The 15988-nt window shown below is 41.7% G+C and overlaps 1 protein-coding gene across 2 annotated transcripts in view; it reads right to left on the reverse strand.

The window, feature by feature from the left end:
- Positions 1 to 3356: 3356 nt before the first annotated feature.
- HCK (HCK proto-oncogene, Src family tyrosine kinase) overlaps positions 3357 to 15988 on the reverse strand; it is a 45759-nt gene continuing 33127 nt past the window's right edge. For both annotated transcript variants that reach the window (XM_070744401.1, XM_070744402.1), the window contains exons 8-13: positions 15614 to 15766; positions 14316 to 14498; positions 12594 to 12670; positions 10310 to 10463; positions 8377 to 8508; positions 3357 to 5172 (exon numbers count right to left, since the gene is read on the reverse strand). In XM_070744401.1, the coding sequence (XP_070600502.1) occupies positions 4970 to 5172; positions 8377 to 8508; positions 10310 to 10463; positions 12594 to 12670; positions 14316 to 14498; positions 15614 to 15766 (902 nt within the window). In that variant the 3' untranslated portion in view covers positions 3357 to 4969. The remainder of the gene's footprint in view (positions 5173 to 8376; positions 8509 to 10309; positions 10464 to 12593; positions 12671 to 14315; positions 14499 to 15613; positions 15767 to 15988) is intronic.

Here is a 15988-nt window from a genome sequence, read left to right on the forward strand (position 1 = left end):
GGAGATCAATTCTCTAGCTCCTCCTTGGATTCAGAACAAGAGTTAATGATACAGCCACGCATGCGGAGAGCGATGCATAGGCAACAACAACTGAGAGATTATTATCAAAGAAAATGAGGACACCTGTAGTTGGGTGGGGCTGGGGTCATTAGTGAGGCTGCTATAAATAGCAGCCTGTGGGTTTGGCCATTGTGGAGGATTATCTGATCCTTGTGTTTCGTGACTACTGACTTTGACCTTTTGTGTGCTGCTTTTTCCCCGCTTTGAAACTAAACCAGAGCAAAGTGTGTTTCACTTTGTGAAAGAAGAAGGACTGTGAATTGCCTCACAGCTGCAAGCTAAGTATCACAGAACTGATAAGGGAGTTGTACAAATTACCAGTTTGTTTGGAGACGAGTGCTCTTTGCTATACCAAAAGAGGGCTTAGTTTAAGTGACTTTTCATTATAAAGAACATTGTTTTGAATTTTCAAATGTGTGTGTGTCTGAAATTTGTACCTGTGAATTTTTGGGAGAAGTCTACCACAGAGCCCGACAGAACACAATGGAAGGCAGGTTGGCAGCAATTGTTTTTTCTGCAGTTCTGCAGCCACAGTTGTTAAGTGAACCATGTGGTCGTTAAGTGAACCCGGCTTCCCTTATGGGTTTTGTTTGTGAGAAAACAGAGACGGTTACAAATGGTGTATGACCACTTGTATATGAACGAGAGGCACTGCAACCCTCATAAATACATGCCAGTTGCTGAGTATTCCAATTTCGATGGTGCAATGGCCATAAATCACTTTTTAAAGTGTTGTTGTAACTTTGAATGGTCACTAAACAAATGGTTTTTACATTGAGGAAATCCATACACTGGTTGGAGCAGACCTGGTACACTACCCCCAAATCAATCTAGATCATTTGTTAAAGTAATGTGTGAACATTACATTAATATAATGGGTTACCCTAAATTTCAAGATTTAAGGTTTAACTTTCGATACACCAAGATTTTCACCGAGGCAAAATGGGCTGAGCTTCTCTTCTCTTAAAAGAACTAAAAATAAGGGAGATATTTAGACAAGAAAAAAGGTTGTCATGGAAAAATAAGGAGTTATTAAAGAAAAAAGAAGTCTGAAAATTACTGTGAGTCAAAAAATCAATCTGTCACCATTATCAATTCATCCATCTAATATACAAAATCAACCTGTATAAACAAAGCAGGAAACTCTTAATAAAATAATTATATTAATTATATATATCAGATCCTAAACAATTAACATTCAGCTTGATTATTGCAATGCGCTCTACATGGGGCTACCCTTGAACAGAGTTCGGAGACTGCGGATAGTCCAGAATGCAGCCACGTAAGTTGTCATGGGTGTAACTAAGTACACCCATATATCACCAATGCTCCACGTGCTCCACTGGCTGCCTATTAGTCTCTGGTCACAATTCAAGGTGCTGGTTATCACCTATAAAGCCTTACATGGCTTAGAACCAGACTATTTATGGGATCATCTCCTGCTGCATACCTCCAGAGACCAATAAGATCTCACAGGGTTGACCTTCCCGCTAACTAAGCAATGCAGGTTGGCGGGACCTTCTCTGTGGTTGCCCTGGCTCTATGGAACCAACTCCCCCCCCCCCCCCCAATGTTCGTACTGCTCCCACTCTACTGGCCTTCCAGTATATTACCATCTTGTCAGGGCTGAAGTGTGATTGATTTGGTATGTATGTTAGTTCTGATTGCATAGTTTTATTGGGTTTTATAATGCGATTTTATTTATTTTTTTAGTATGTAATATTTGACTTTTTTACCATGGGATTCAGTGGGATAGAAGTTAATTAAATTAAATTAAATTAAAATTAATGCTTATCACAATTAGGATAGTAATTATAATAAATGGAAAAACAAGAAGAAAACATTTTCATAGCATTCCATCACCCCTCATCCATTTCCTTTTAATTTCTCAACTATCTCCTTTTTTTATAAATATTGTCTCCATCCCCATTTCCATAACTTCTTCCCTACACTACTTCAGACAAATGGTTATCCAACACTTTCTCAAAAACTTACAGTGTTGGAGCATTCACAACTTCTGGTGGCAAGTTGTTCTACTGATTAACTGTTCTGTCAGGGATAGGATAGGATAGATGGAATGGAATAGACTAGAATGGAGTAGAGTAGCATAGCGTAGCATAGAGCAAAGCAGAGTAGAACAAAATGGAACAGAACAGAACAATTTATTGGCCAATTGTGATGGGACACACTAAGAATTTGTCTCTGATGCAAAACCTCTCAGTGTAGCTATAAAGATACACAATCAAACAGAAATTAGAAAAATTGGAGAATTTAAACAGAGGTCCGGTAAGAAAGGGGAACATGAGAAGAGATACCAGAGTAAGAACAATGTATACAAATGATGTATATTATGTAAATATTATGTAAATATTAGCTACATAATAGAGAACAAGAACATTTAGAATTGTACTACAGGTCCGTCTCACAACATCCAATGTTTTTAAATGTTTTTTTGTGTTTTGTTTTGTGTGTTTATAAATAAAAAAAGTGTACATGCAAACAACAAGTGATAAATCATGATCGGCCATGAGAGCCATCGTGGGGCTTCCTAGATTCACCCACGTTTCTACAACACTCCGTGACCTGCACTGGCTGCCGATCGGTTTCCGGTCACAATTCAAATGACCTCTAAAACCTTTAAAGCCCTTCATGACATTGGACCAGAATACCTCCGGAACCACCTTCTACCGCACGAATCCCAGCAGCCAATAAGGTCCCACAGAGTTGGCCTTCTCCGGGTCCCGTCGACCAAACAATGTCGTTTGGCGGGCCCCAGGGGAAGAGCCTTCTCTGTGGCGGCCACGGCCCTCTGGAATCAACTCCTCCCGGAGATTAGAACAGCCGCCACCCTCCTTGTCTTTCGCAAGTTACTCAAGACCCAGCTATATCGCCAGGCATGGGGGAACTAAGACATCTCCCCCAGGCTTTCTTATATTTTATGTTTGGTATGTATGTGTTGTATGGTTTTTAACAGTTGGGGTTTTTTATATAATTTTTATTATTAGATTTGTTCCATTGTATACTGTTTTTATTACTGTTGTGAGCCGCCCCGAGTCTTTGGAGAAGGGCGGCATGCAAATCTAATAAATTATTATTATTAAATTATTATTATGATCACAATCATAAAATTCAATCATTATAAATCATAAGACGCAATAACAGTGATCATTGTTGTATCTTCGTCCTTCGGGATTGGGCAGCAAAGAAGTCGAATTAAATAAATAAATGAATGAATGAATAAATAAATAAATAAATAAATAATGCAAAACAATGACAATTCCACCAATGCTTTCCTGTTTTTTAGAATTTCAATTTTTATTGAAAATAGTTATCTTTTCATTCTATTAATTTGAATAATTATTATTTGTAGCTTACAATGATTTAAAATGTGCCATTGTCTCATAATCCTCCCTAATTTGGAATCTCCGCAGTGAAACCAGATCTTCCTTAAATGTAGGCTTGATTGAAGGAATCTCCTTCCCTGTTTAATAATCCGGAAATGAGAAACTAGCATTAAGAATCAGTTGGCGAAGCTTTTCGAAGGCCACTCACGAATCAAAATATATATACAGGAAGTCCTCGACATACAACTATTCCTTCAAAGCAGGGGGCTTCAACTTTGACCACTTTAAGACTTGTGGACTTCAACTCCCAGAATTCCCCAGCCAGCAAAGCAAACCGTTGCAGCATTCCTTGTGGTCACAGGATCAAAATTCAGAGGTTTGACAACAGGTTTGTACTTACGACGGTTTCAGTATCCCGGGATCTCGTGATTCCCCCTTTTGTGACCTCCCGACAATCTGTCAGTGGGGAAGCCCAGTTCACTAACTGAACCGAGTCACTTAACCACCGTACCAAGAAAGGTCATAAAGTGGGACAAAGCTCCCTTAACAACTGTCTTGCTGAGCAACAGAAATTTTGGGCTGAATTGTGGTTGTAAGTCACATCTCAATTTAATTATCCAAGGTGCTCTTTATCTCTTTATCTCTTTATCTCTCTCTCCTCTCTCTCTCTCACACACACAGTATCTCTTTTTCTTTCTCTCTCACACTCTTTTCTTTCTCTCTTTCATGCACTCTTTTCTCTCTTTCTCTTTCTCTTTTTCACACACATTTTCTCTTCTCTTTTCTCCCTTTTCTTTCTCACTCCCACTCTCTTTCACATACTCTCTTTTTTCTCTCTTTCTCACACACTTTATCCTTCTCTCACACTCTTTCTTTTTTCTCTCTCTCACACATTCTCTCTCTCTTTCACACACTTTCTTTTCTCTTTCACACGCACTCTCTTCTCTCTTTTCTCTTTCTTTTCTCTTTCTTTCACACAAAGACATTCTCTTTTCTCTCTCTCTCTCTTTCACACATTTTCCCTCTTTCTTTTCTTTCTCTCACACACACTCTCTTTCTCGCTCTTTCACACACACATTCTCTTTCTCTCTTTTTTTTCTCTGTCACGCACACACACACTCTTTTCTTTCTCTGTCTTTTTCTTTCTTTCTTTCTTTCTTTCTTTCTTTCTTTCTTTCTTTCTTTCTTTCTCTCTCACACACATTTTCTCTCCCCCCCTCCGTCTCCCTCCCTTGTATATACACACAAAATGTCTCCTACGGACCCACACTTTCTGTACAGACACATCCCACCAGGGACTTCCACCAGGAACGTTGTGGCTTCACAACAGCCATCAAGAAAAAAAAGTCTCCCATCCTTGAAGCAGTTTCTGCTGAGGGCAGCCTGATGGGTTTGTAGCAAAACAGCAAAGTGCTTTTCAATTCAATCCCTTAATCCAAGCGGGTTTGCAAACCAGACATCTGGTTGGCACCTGGGGAAAATAGATCTCTTCCCTCCAAACCACGGATCCTCCAAGCCAAAACCTTCCACCTCTGGAGCCACACCGGTGCGGCCACGCAACCCTTCTAAGGCTGTTGCTGGTACTGCTTTTCCGTGCCGGTGAAAAAGTCCTCCAGGATGCTCTGCATGTACTCGAACGTGGGCCGATCCTCCGGTTTCTGCTTCCAACACCTCATCATGATCTCGTAGAGCTCTTGCGGGCAGTCCTGGGGACGTGGCATGCGGTAGCCACGCTCCAAGGCACGCATCACTTCCAGATTCGTCCTCCCTGCGTTACAAAGAAACAAACATTTGTCAGACCAATTCTAGAAAGCAGCTCACCTGTCTGGAACCCACATTGCATATGTGACATCAATACAATCGAGAGAGTCCAGAAATATTTCACAAGAAGAATCCTTCACTCCTCCGCTCGCAACAACACACCTTACTCCACCAGACTTGAAATACTGAAATTAGACCATTTACAACTACGCCGCCTCCGAACTCACCTAACCATAGTTCACAAAATCATATGCCAAAATGCCCTACCTGTTAATGACTACTTCACCTTCAACCGCGAGCATGTAATAGATTCATACTTAACGTGAACCGCTCCAAACTAGATTGCAGAAAATATGACTTCAGCAACTGAGTGATCAGAATAGAATAGAATAGAATTCTTTATTGACCAAGTGTGATTGGACACACAAAGAATTTGTCTTGGTGTATATGCTCTCAGTATACATAAAAGAAGAAAGATACATTTATTTTATTTATTTTGTCCAATACACAATGAGGGTTTTAGTGGGTATACAGTATACCTATATACACATAGTAAAATACATGATGAAGGTTATAGAGGAGATACTCATAGTAAAATATATCTATGAAAGAATAGAAAAGAAGATATAGTAATAGAACATATCAATGAAAGAATAGAAGAGATATAGGAATAGAAGAAAGGTATAGGAGTTATAGGAGAGCAATAGGACAGGGGATGGAAGGCACTCTAGTGCACTTGTACTCGCCCCTTACTGACCTCTTAGGAATCTGGAGAGGTCAACCGTAGATAATCTAAGGGTAAAGTGTTGGGGGTTGGGGGATGACACTATGGAGTCCGGTAATGAGTTCCACGCTTCGAGAACTCGGTTACTGAAGTCATATTTTTTACAGTCAAGTTTGGAGAGGTTAATATTAAGTTTAAATCTGTTGTGTGCTCTTGTGTTGTTGTGGTTGAAGCTGACGTAGTCGCTGACAGGCAGGACGTTGCAGCATATGATCTTGTGGGCAATACTTAGACCATGTGTCAAGACTCATGTGGTACAACACTTAATGATGATCATAAGGGTCAAATAAGCAATGAAGAAACAATATTAATACAAATCTTAGGATGCAAGCAACAAGTTACGGTCATACAATCCTAAGTGAGAGGAAAAGGATGATAGGAATGATGAGAAAAAACTAGTAGAAATAGAAGTCAGTGCCTGGAATGCACGACCTGACTGTGGTTTCTTCCCCCAACCCCAAAATCTTCAACCTTAGACAGTCTTCAGTTGACCTCTCCCCTTTTCTAAGAGGTCTGTAAGGGGCGTGCATAAGCACACCATTGTGCCTACCATCCCTGTCCTACTCTCCTATTGTCTTCTTTTATCATTACTTTCTATGTTATGTTTATATAAACTACTATCCTGTACTTGATTGACAAATAGAATGAATGAATGAATGAATGAATGAATGAATGAATGAATGAATGAATGAATGAATAAAATATCCTAACGTAAAACCCAACTCGGAAGCCAATAGAGAAGAGAAAGGGGGCTATGTTTAGGTCGTGTTTAAGGCGACGTAGTTCTAAACTTTCTAAACCTAGGATTGTAAGTCTAGTTGTATAGGGGATTCTGTTGCAAGTGGAGGAGTGGAGGGCCCTTTTAGTAAAGTATCTCTCGACGCTTTCTAATGTATGTATGTCCGAAATGCGGTGTGGGTTTGGGGACCCCTGCCTTAGAAATCTCATTTCTGAAATGAGGATGAGAAGCAGCAGCATTAAGGAACAGAGTATTAAAGCCGTTGTTATTTGCGTGTCAACCATTGCCTTGCAAATCCCGGAAGTGTTGGCCCACAGCGTTAGCATGTTGATTTAGAAATTGTGTGTTTTGTAATAATGTGTTTCCTTTTGTTGACGCCTTGCAGGGTCATCCATTTGGAAGTGCAAAAGACCCTCCCACAAATCCCCTTTTCCGTCCTTCAAACCTTAAAATTTGATAACAATTTGGAGAGGAGGAGCTTTCCGTCGCAAACGCCAAGGATCGCGAAATCTGCATTGCCTAGGCCAGGGGTGGGCAAAGTTGGCTCTTCAATGACATGTGGACTTCAACTCCCAGAATTCCTGAGCTAGCATGATTGGCTCAGGAATTCTGGGATTTGAAGTCCACAAGTCATAGAAGAGCCAACTTTACTAATTTTTATTAATATTAATAATTTTATTAGCATTAATATTATTAATATTTATTCATTTTTATTAGTATTGATTGTTTCTTCATTGCTTATTTGACCCTTATGACAATAATTAAGCATTGTACCACATGATTCTTGACAAATCTATCTTTTTCTTTTAGGTACACTGAGAGCATCTGCACCAAAGACAAATTCCTTGTGTGTCCAGTCACGGCCAAAAAAGAATTCTGTTCCTTATTCTATTCTATTTTATTCTATTCTATTCTATTCTATATGCTATTCTATATGCTATTCTATTCTATTTATTTATTTATTTATTTATTTATTTTATTTATTCATTTGTCCAATACACAAATACATAGGAAGAAAAATAGACATGTGGTAATATATATATAAGGGTAATAGTGAACTTAGAGGAGAGGATATATGAAAGGAAGAGAATATATATGATAGGTGAAAGAAAGGAAAGACAATTGGATAGGGGATGAAAGGCACACCAGTGCACTTATGTACACCCCTTACTGGCCTCTTAGGAACCTGGAGAGGTCAATCGTGGAGAGTCTAAGGGAGAAATGTTGGGGGTTAGGGGTTGACACAATTGAGTCCGGTAATGAGTTCCACGCTTCGATAACTCGCTTGTTGAAATCATATTTTTTACAGTCAAGTTTGGAGCGGTTCATATTAAGTTTGAATCTGTTGCGTGCTCAAGTAGTCATTGACCGGTATTCTATTCTATTCTATTCTATTTACCTACCCCTGGCCTAGGCAAACTTAGCAAAATGGGGAAATGTGTGTATTGCAGCCTCCACACCTCAAAGGCCACCCTTTGTACATTGTGTCGCAAGGTGTGTTTTGCCACCCGCTTCCTCTCTGAAAGACAAAACCCGTGTTGTTGAATCAAGGAGGGTGGGGATTTTTTGGGAGTCTTCTTGCTAAAAACCAGACTGAGCCTTTGCAAAAGAAAACCCCAGTAAGCCATTGCTTATTGTTATGTTAAAGAGTCCCCTGGGTGTTGAGGTCAAGCTTTTGGGCTACCCACCTGGATACGGAGTCTGCCCATAGGTGATGATTTCCATCAGCAAGATCCCGAAGGACCACACGTCGGACTTTATGGTGAAGGAGCCGTAATTGATCGCTTCGGGGGCGGTCCATTTGATGGGGAACTTGGCGCCTGCAAAAAAGTCCAAACCAAGGTAGTTAGATTTAGCCTGAAAATTTTCAGGTAGTAGCAGATCAGGATTAACAGAGTCGGAAGGGGCCTTGCAGGTCATCTAGTCCAACCCCCTGCCCAAGCAGGAGACTCTTAGACGTTAGTGTGTGTCTGTGTGACTCAGAAAACATTTATCTCGCTTATGGAATGTTAATTGGATTTGATCAGCCGGGACTCTTATCTCTTCTGCGCTTTCACTGGGAAAGCAGTCAAGATGAACTATAATACTTGTAAAATACTGCTTCTCATATTAAAAAGTTTGATTTAAAATAGCATCGAGTGGGATTCTTCCTTGGTTTTCTGTTCTGTTGGGCTCTGTGGTTGAATCCTCCCAAAAATTCACAGGTACAAATTTCAGACACACACGCGTTTGAAAATTCAAAACAATGTTCTTTATAATGAAAATTCACTTAAACTAAGCCCTCTTTTGGTATAGCAAAGAGCACTCGTTTCCAAACAAACTGGTAATTTATACAAGTCCCTTATCAGTTCTGAGATACTTAGCTTGCAGCTGTGAGGCAATTCACAGTCCTTTTTTCACAAAGTGAAACACACTTTGCTCCGGTTTAGTTTCAAAGCGGGGAAAAATCAGCACACAAAGATCAAAGTCAGCAAAGCAGGCACGAAACACAACGATCAGATAATCCTCCACGATGGCCAAACCCACAGGCTGCTCTTTATAGCAGCCTCACTAATGACCACAGCCCCACCCAACCACAGGTGGCCTCATTTTCTTTGATAATAATCTCTCAGTTGTTGCTGCCTATGCATCGCTCTCCACATGCGTGGCTGTATCATTAACTCTTGTTCCGAATCCAAGGAGGAGCTAGATAATTGATCTCCTTCTGAGCTGTCTGCCCCACTCTCCTCCTCCCTGTCACTCATGTCTTCTTGGTCAGAGGAGCCTTCATCATCAGATTCCACCGGGGGGGGGGCAAAACAGGCCTGCAGCATGTGGATGTCTCCCCCACATCCACAGTCCTTGGGGCAGGAGCTGGGCCAGAGCTAACCACAACAGTTTTCCATCTGCGTAGGCCCAGAACAGAACACTAAGCGTTTGTGCTGGTGAGAGGTGAAGGAGCGCGGAAGCTGGTGAGTGTGTGGCCGACTTAAAAATTAAAGATTACCTCCGGAACCGCCTGCTACTGCACGAATCCCAGCGACTGATAAGGTCCCACAGAGTTGGCCTTCTCCGGGTCCCGTCGACTAAACAATGTCGTTTGGCGGGCCCAAGGAGAAGAGCCTTCTCTGTGGCGGTCCTGGCCCTCTGGAACCAACTGCCCCCGGAGATTAGAACTGCCCCCACCCTCCCTGTCTTTCGTAAACTACTCAAGACTCACTTATACCGCCAGGCATGGGGGAGTTGAGATATTCCTTCCCTCTGGGCCATTACAATTTACGCATGGTATGTTTGTTTGTGTGTATGTTTGGTTTTATAATAAGGGTTTTTAGTTGTTTTAGTATTGGATTGTTACATGCTGTTTTTATCACTGTTGTTAGCCGCCCCGAGTCTCCGGAGAGGGGCGGCATACAAATCCAATAAATAATAATAATAATAATAATAATAATAATAATAATAATAATAAAAGAAGAAGAAAATTAAATTTGAAAAGGGAACTGCTGGACACTCAGTCCCATCTCCCACGGACCCCAAGACCATCTCCCGGGCTCTCAGATTGGTAAGCTCAGCGTTAAAAGTCTAATTAATCTACATTCCCCAGAAAAGTGATGGAGGTCCATGAGAGTTGTGTTGCCTTTGTACCTTCCCGTGCGGTGTATTCGTTGTCATCTATCACGCGGGCCAGGCCGAAGTCCGCAATCTTGCACACCAGGAGGGCTGAGACCAAAATGTTGGCAGCTCTGAGGTCCCGATGGATGTAGTTCCTCTGTTCAATGAACGCCATGCCTTCGGACACCTGCACGCAGGAGGGACAGCTCCATTAAAGGGGGGAAATATAAAAACCATATTCTATACAGCGGGATCATAATCCCCCTCTTCTTGCTTGTTATACCTCTAGCTATGCAGCCAAGCATCCTACTTGCTGATGATTCATTTAGGGACTGAAGTTGCAATGGCACTGAAAAAAAGCCACTTGTGGCTGTTGCATTCTCTCCATGGGGGTCACGTGATCGAAATTCCGATGCCTGGCCACTGACTCATAGTTGATCAGCATGGCAGTTGATCAGCAGCCAATCAAAACGTGCCTGCTACATTTGTTACCAGTCTGCATGCAAAGCAACTACCTGTCTTTTCACCAGCCAATCAAAATGTGCCTCCTATGATTTACACCAGGGAATTCTATGTTTTGGGCCACTTTTTACCTGTCACAGGTGCAATATCTATATAATATAGGTATATCATAAGGACTGTGTTCGAATGGAACGCTGTGTCATAATTTCAAAGTAATCGGTGAAGTATTTTTTGAGATAAGCCCTGCCTAACAAAGATACATTTACATTTATATTAATATAGATTTATTATTTATTTATTTATTTATTAAATTTGTATGCCGCCCACTCCCGAAGGACTCTGGGCAGCTTACAATAACTAAAAACAATATAAAAACAATTTTAAACCCCATTCAATAAAATTATGGATATCTATGCTTAACATCCTTTATTTTTCTTGCATATATATGATTGCATCATTTTCTTCTTCTTTGTGGAATTGCATAAATATGATTTTTGTCTGTAGGAGTCTCTGCCATCATTTTCTGGTGGAAAATTCCTTTGGCATGTCTATATAAATACTGCATTGAGCCTTGATTATTGGTGTTGGGCGTCCTGCGTTGAACGGCATAGGCTCTCCGGCCTGAGCGGGGGAGGAGGAATTGGACTAGATGACCTCCAAGGTCCCATCTCATTCCGACCACACCTAGAGTACTGCATTCAATTTTGGTTACCCCACTACAAAAAGGACATTAAAACTCTAGAGAAAGTACAGAAAAGAGCAACTAAAATGATCTGATACACCAACACTCCGCAGTCTGCATTGGTTGCCGATCAATTTCCGGTCACAATTCAAAGTGTTGGTTATGACCTATAAAGCCCTTCATGGCACCGGACCACATTATCTCCGGGACCGCCTTCTGCCACACGAATCCCAGCAACCGATTAGGTCCCACAGAGTTGGCCTTCTCCGGGTCCCAACGACTAAACAATGTCGTCTGGCGGGACCCAGGAGAAGAGCCTTCTCTGTGGTGGCCCCGGCCCTCTGGAACCAGCTCCCCCCAGATATCAGAGTTGCCCCCACCCTCCTTGCCTTTCGCAAGCTCCTTAAAACCCACCTCTGTCGTCAGGCATGGGCGAATTGAAATTTTTTCCCCCTTCCCCCTAGGCTTATAGAATTTATACATGGTATGCTTGTTTGTATGTATGATTGGTCTCTTAAATTGGGGTTTTTTAAGATTGCTTTTTAATATTGGATTTGTTACATTGTTTTCTTCATTGTTGTTAGCCGCCCCGAGACTTCGGAGAGGGGCGGTATACAAATCTAATAGATAGATAGATAAATAGATAGATAGATAGATAGATAGATAGATAGGTAAATAAATAAATAAATAAACAAACAAACAAACAAACAAACAAATAAATAAACGGACTGAAACCAAGACATACGAAGAGAGGTTGCTGGAACTGAGCATGAATAGTTTATTCTATTCTATTCTATTCTATGTCTATTCTATTCTACAAAAAGGAGGGGCAGGATACAGATATTTGAGGGGTTGCCACAGAGAGGAAGGGGGGTCACACTATTTTCCAGGGCACCAGAGAGCCAGACCAGGAGCCATGGATGGAAACTGACCAAGGAGAGATTCAACCTGGAAATAAGGAGGAAGTTTCTGACTGCGAGAGCGATTAACCAGTGGAACAGCCTGCCAGCGGAGGTTGTGAACACCCCATCACTCAACACATTCAAAAGAAAACTGGACTGCCATCTGGTTGGGGTGGTGTAGGGTTTCCTTCTTGAGCAGGGGGCTGGACTTGATGACCTGCAAGGTCCCTTTCAACTCTAATAATAAATGAAAAATAACCACAAAACTCACCTGTGCCGAGAAGTCAATCAGCTTGGGGAAGGGCTGCTTCTTGCCTTCCTCACTTTTTAAGAAATCCAGCAAGCTGCCTGTGGAGACAGAGGAGACCCTATTTAGATGAAGGGGACCTTTCTCGGACCCCTCCCCAAAAACCTTCTGGTTTCAAGGAGACTAGGCTTTCTTAGGCTGTCAGTTAAGGCTCCCCAGAAGTGGGTGTCCAGCTTGGAAATAGTGGAAGCATCTATGAAGACCTTGACGCTGTTTCTGAGTGGTCTAACACATGGCAACTCCAAATCTCAACTAGCAAATGCTCTGTCCTACATATTGGGAAGAAGAATCTGAACTTCAAATACGAACTGAATAATCAAATTATCACAGATAATCCCCACTCGGTTAAAGACCTTGGTATACTAATAACAAAAGATTTAAGTGCCAAAGCCCACTGCAACAACATAGCCAAGAAGGCTTCAAGAGTTGTAAACCTAATCCTAGGTAGCTTCTGCTCTGGCAATCTCACACTACTTACCAGAGATTACAAAACTTTCGCCAGACCCATCCTCGAATACAGCTCATCTGCTTGGAACCCATATCGCATCTCAGATATTAACACCCTTGAAAATGTCCAGAGATACTTCACCAGAAGAGCCCTTCACTCCTCCACTCAAAATAGAATATCCTATGAGACTAGACTTTCAATCCTGGGCCTAGAAAGTTTAGAACTAAGACGCCTTAAACAAGATCTAAGTATTGCCCACAAGATCATATGCTGCAACATCCTGCCTGTCGGCGACTCCTTCAGCTTCAACCACAACAACACAAGAGCACACAACAGATTTAAACTTAATATTAACCGCTCCAAACTTGACTGTAAAAAATATGACTTCAGTAACCGAGTTGTCGAAGCGTGGAACTCATTACCGGACTCCATAGTGTCATCCCCAAACCCCCAACACTTTACCCTTAGATTATCTACGGTTGACCTCTCCAGATTCCTAAGAGGTCAGTAACGGGTGAGTACAAGTGCACTAGAGTGCCTTCCGTCCCCTGTCCTGTTGCTCTCCTATATCTTCTATTCCTTTCTTCTATTCCTATATCTCTTCTTCTATTCTTTCATTGATATGTTTTATTCCTATATCTTCTCTTCTATTCTTTCTTAGATATATTTTACTATGAGTATCTCCTCTATAACCTTCATCATGTATTTTACTGTGTGTGTGTGTGTGTGTGTGTGTGTGTGTGTGTGTGTATATATATATATATATATATATATATATATATATATATATATATATATGTAGATTGTTCTGAGTTCGGGTTTTGCCCCGTGTAATATTTTGAGTGTCTATGTGACGTTTCGGTGAAATCACATTCACCATCATCAGGCTGAAGTTGTAAGCTTCGTGCTGCTGTAAATATAGTTTGTTTGCAACTGCCATTTGTTCCTTATATATAGTGGTGGGGGTGGAGCTTTGGTTTGAATGTAGCAAATAGATTGGGTGGCTATGTTTTAATGATTTGATTGGTTGGTGGAATCACATTTAGTTGAAGGATTGACATGGTGATGATTATGATAATGTTTTTTTGTTTAAGGCTGGTTTCCAAATCTCTGGTAGGCGGGACGTGTCATCTCATTTGTTCATGCTAAGGGGGTGTTTTTCTATCTCTATGGCTTCCATGATAATTCTTTTGTATACATTTTCTGTTTTGGAAATTAAAGTAAACACTGGTCCTCACCTTTCTCCATGAATTCGGTGATGATGAAAATCGGCTCTTCCTTGGTTACCACGGCATGGAGCCTGACCAGCTTGTCATGCTGCAGGGTCTTCATGATGTTGGCTTCTTCAAGGAAGGCCGACACCGTCATGCTGCCTGGCTTCATGGTCTTCACAGCCACTTTGGTGTGAGAGTTATAGGTGGCTGTGGAAGCGGGAAAGACATGCTTGTTTAGAATATGGGTGGGGAACAATGGCCCCTTGATGACTGGTGGACTTCAACTCTCAGAATTCCTGAGGCAGCCATACTGACTATGGCCCCTTTATGGCTTGTGGACTTCAACTCCCAGAATTCCTCCAAAGCTGGCTGAGGAATTCTTGGAATTGAAGTCCACAAGTCTTAAAGTTGCCAAGGTTGGAGATCCCTGAACTAGGTAACAACAAAACCCATTCCCTTCTAGCACTGATGATGTTTCCTTGTTGGGTCATGAAACGTCTGCAAGAAAACAGAGAGCACCAAAGACCCCACAGTCCTCCTCTTCCCCCCTTCTTCTCTCCCTCCTTCTCTCCCTCCCCCCTCCAACCCACCCCTTCTTTTCCTTGTTGGGTCATGAAATATCTTCAAGAAAATCACCAAGCTCGGAGACACCAAGGATCGTCCTGGGTCTTCCATTTGAGATGGGCAATTGTGTAAATTGAATTGAATTGATTGACTGAGTGAGTGAGTGGATGGAATGAATGAATGAATGAATGAATGAATGAGTGGATGAAATGAATGAATGAATGAGTAAGTGAATGAGTAAGTGAGTGAGTGTATGGAATGAATGAGTGAGTGATTGGATGGATGGATGGAATGAATGAATGAGCGAGTGAATGAGCCCCAGGCTTCTATATTTTATGTTTGGTATGTATGTATTGTATGGTTTTAATTGTTGGGGTTTTATATACTTTTCTTATATATCTAATATTAGATTTGTTTACTGTTATATTGTTTTCATTATTGTTGTTAGCTGCCCCGAGTCTTCAGAGAGGGGCGGCATACAAATCTAATAAATTGAATTGAATTGAATTGAATGAGTGGATGGAATGAATGAATGAATGACTGAATGACTGAATGAGTGAGTGAGTGAGTGAGTGGATGGATGGATGGATGAGCAAGTGAATGAGTGAATGAATGAAAAAGAAAGCTCTCCCCTGGGAATTCTGGTGGGGGTTTTAAGGGTGTAGCCTTCTGCAATCCAAAGGACATATTCCACAATCAAGACTGCCCGGCTGAGAAGGTGGGCCATATCCAGGCACCGGCCTTCCATGACCTCTTACCCATCCAGACTTCTCCAAACTGCCCGGCCCCCAACTTCTTCTCCAGTTCCAGGGAGCCCCTGGGGATTTCCCAGGCATCCTTCTCCCAGGGCTTTTCGGGCTTCGGCAGCACACAGGGGTGGGTCAACTTCTGACACAAGCCATCGGCTTTCCCTGAAAGAGAACCCAGGGCAGGTTGTAGGAGAGGGGAACGATGTTTTTCTAGTGTTTCTTAACCTTGGTAGCTTTTAAGACGGGTGGGTGGGGGACTCCAACTCCCAGAATTCCCCAGCCGGCCAATCTTAAAGTCCACCCATCTTTAAAGTTTATTAACATGCTGGCTGGGGGATTATGAGAGTGGAAGTTCATTGAGAGAGAGAGAGATAGAAGAGAGAA

The sequence above is a fragment of the Erythrolamprus reginae genome, chromosome 3, assembly GCF_031021105.1.
Source record: "Erythrolamprus reginae isolate rEryReg1 chromosome 3, rEryReg1.hap1, whole genome shotgun sequence".
In the NCBI taxonomy this organism is placed as follows: Eukaryota; Metazoa; Chordata; class Lepidosauria; order Squamata; family Dipsadidae; genus Erythrolamprus; species Erythrolamprus reginae.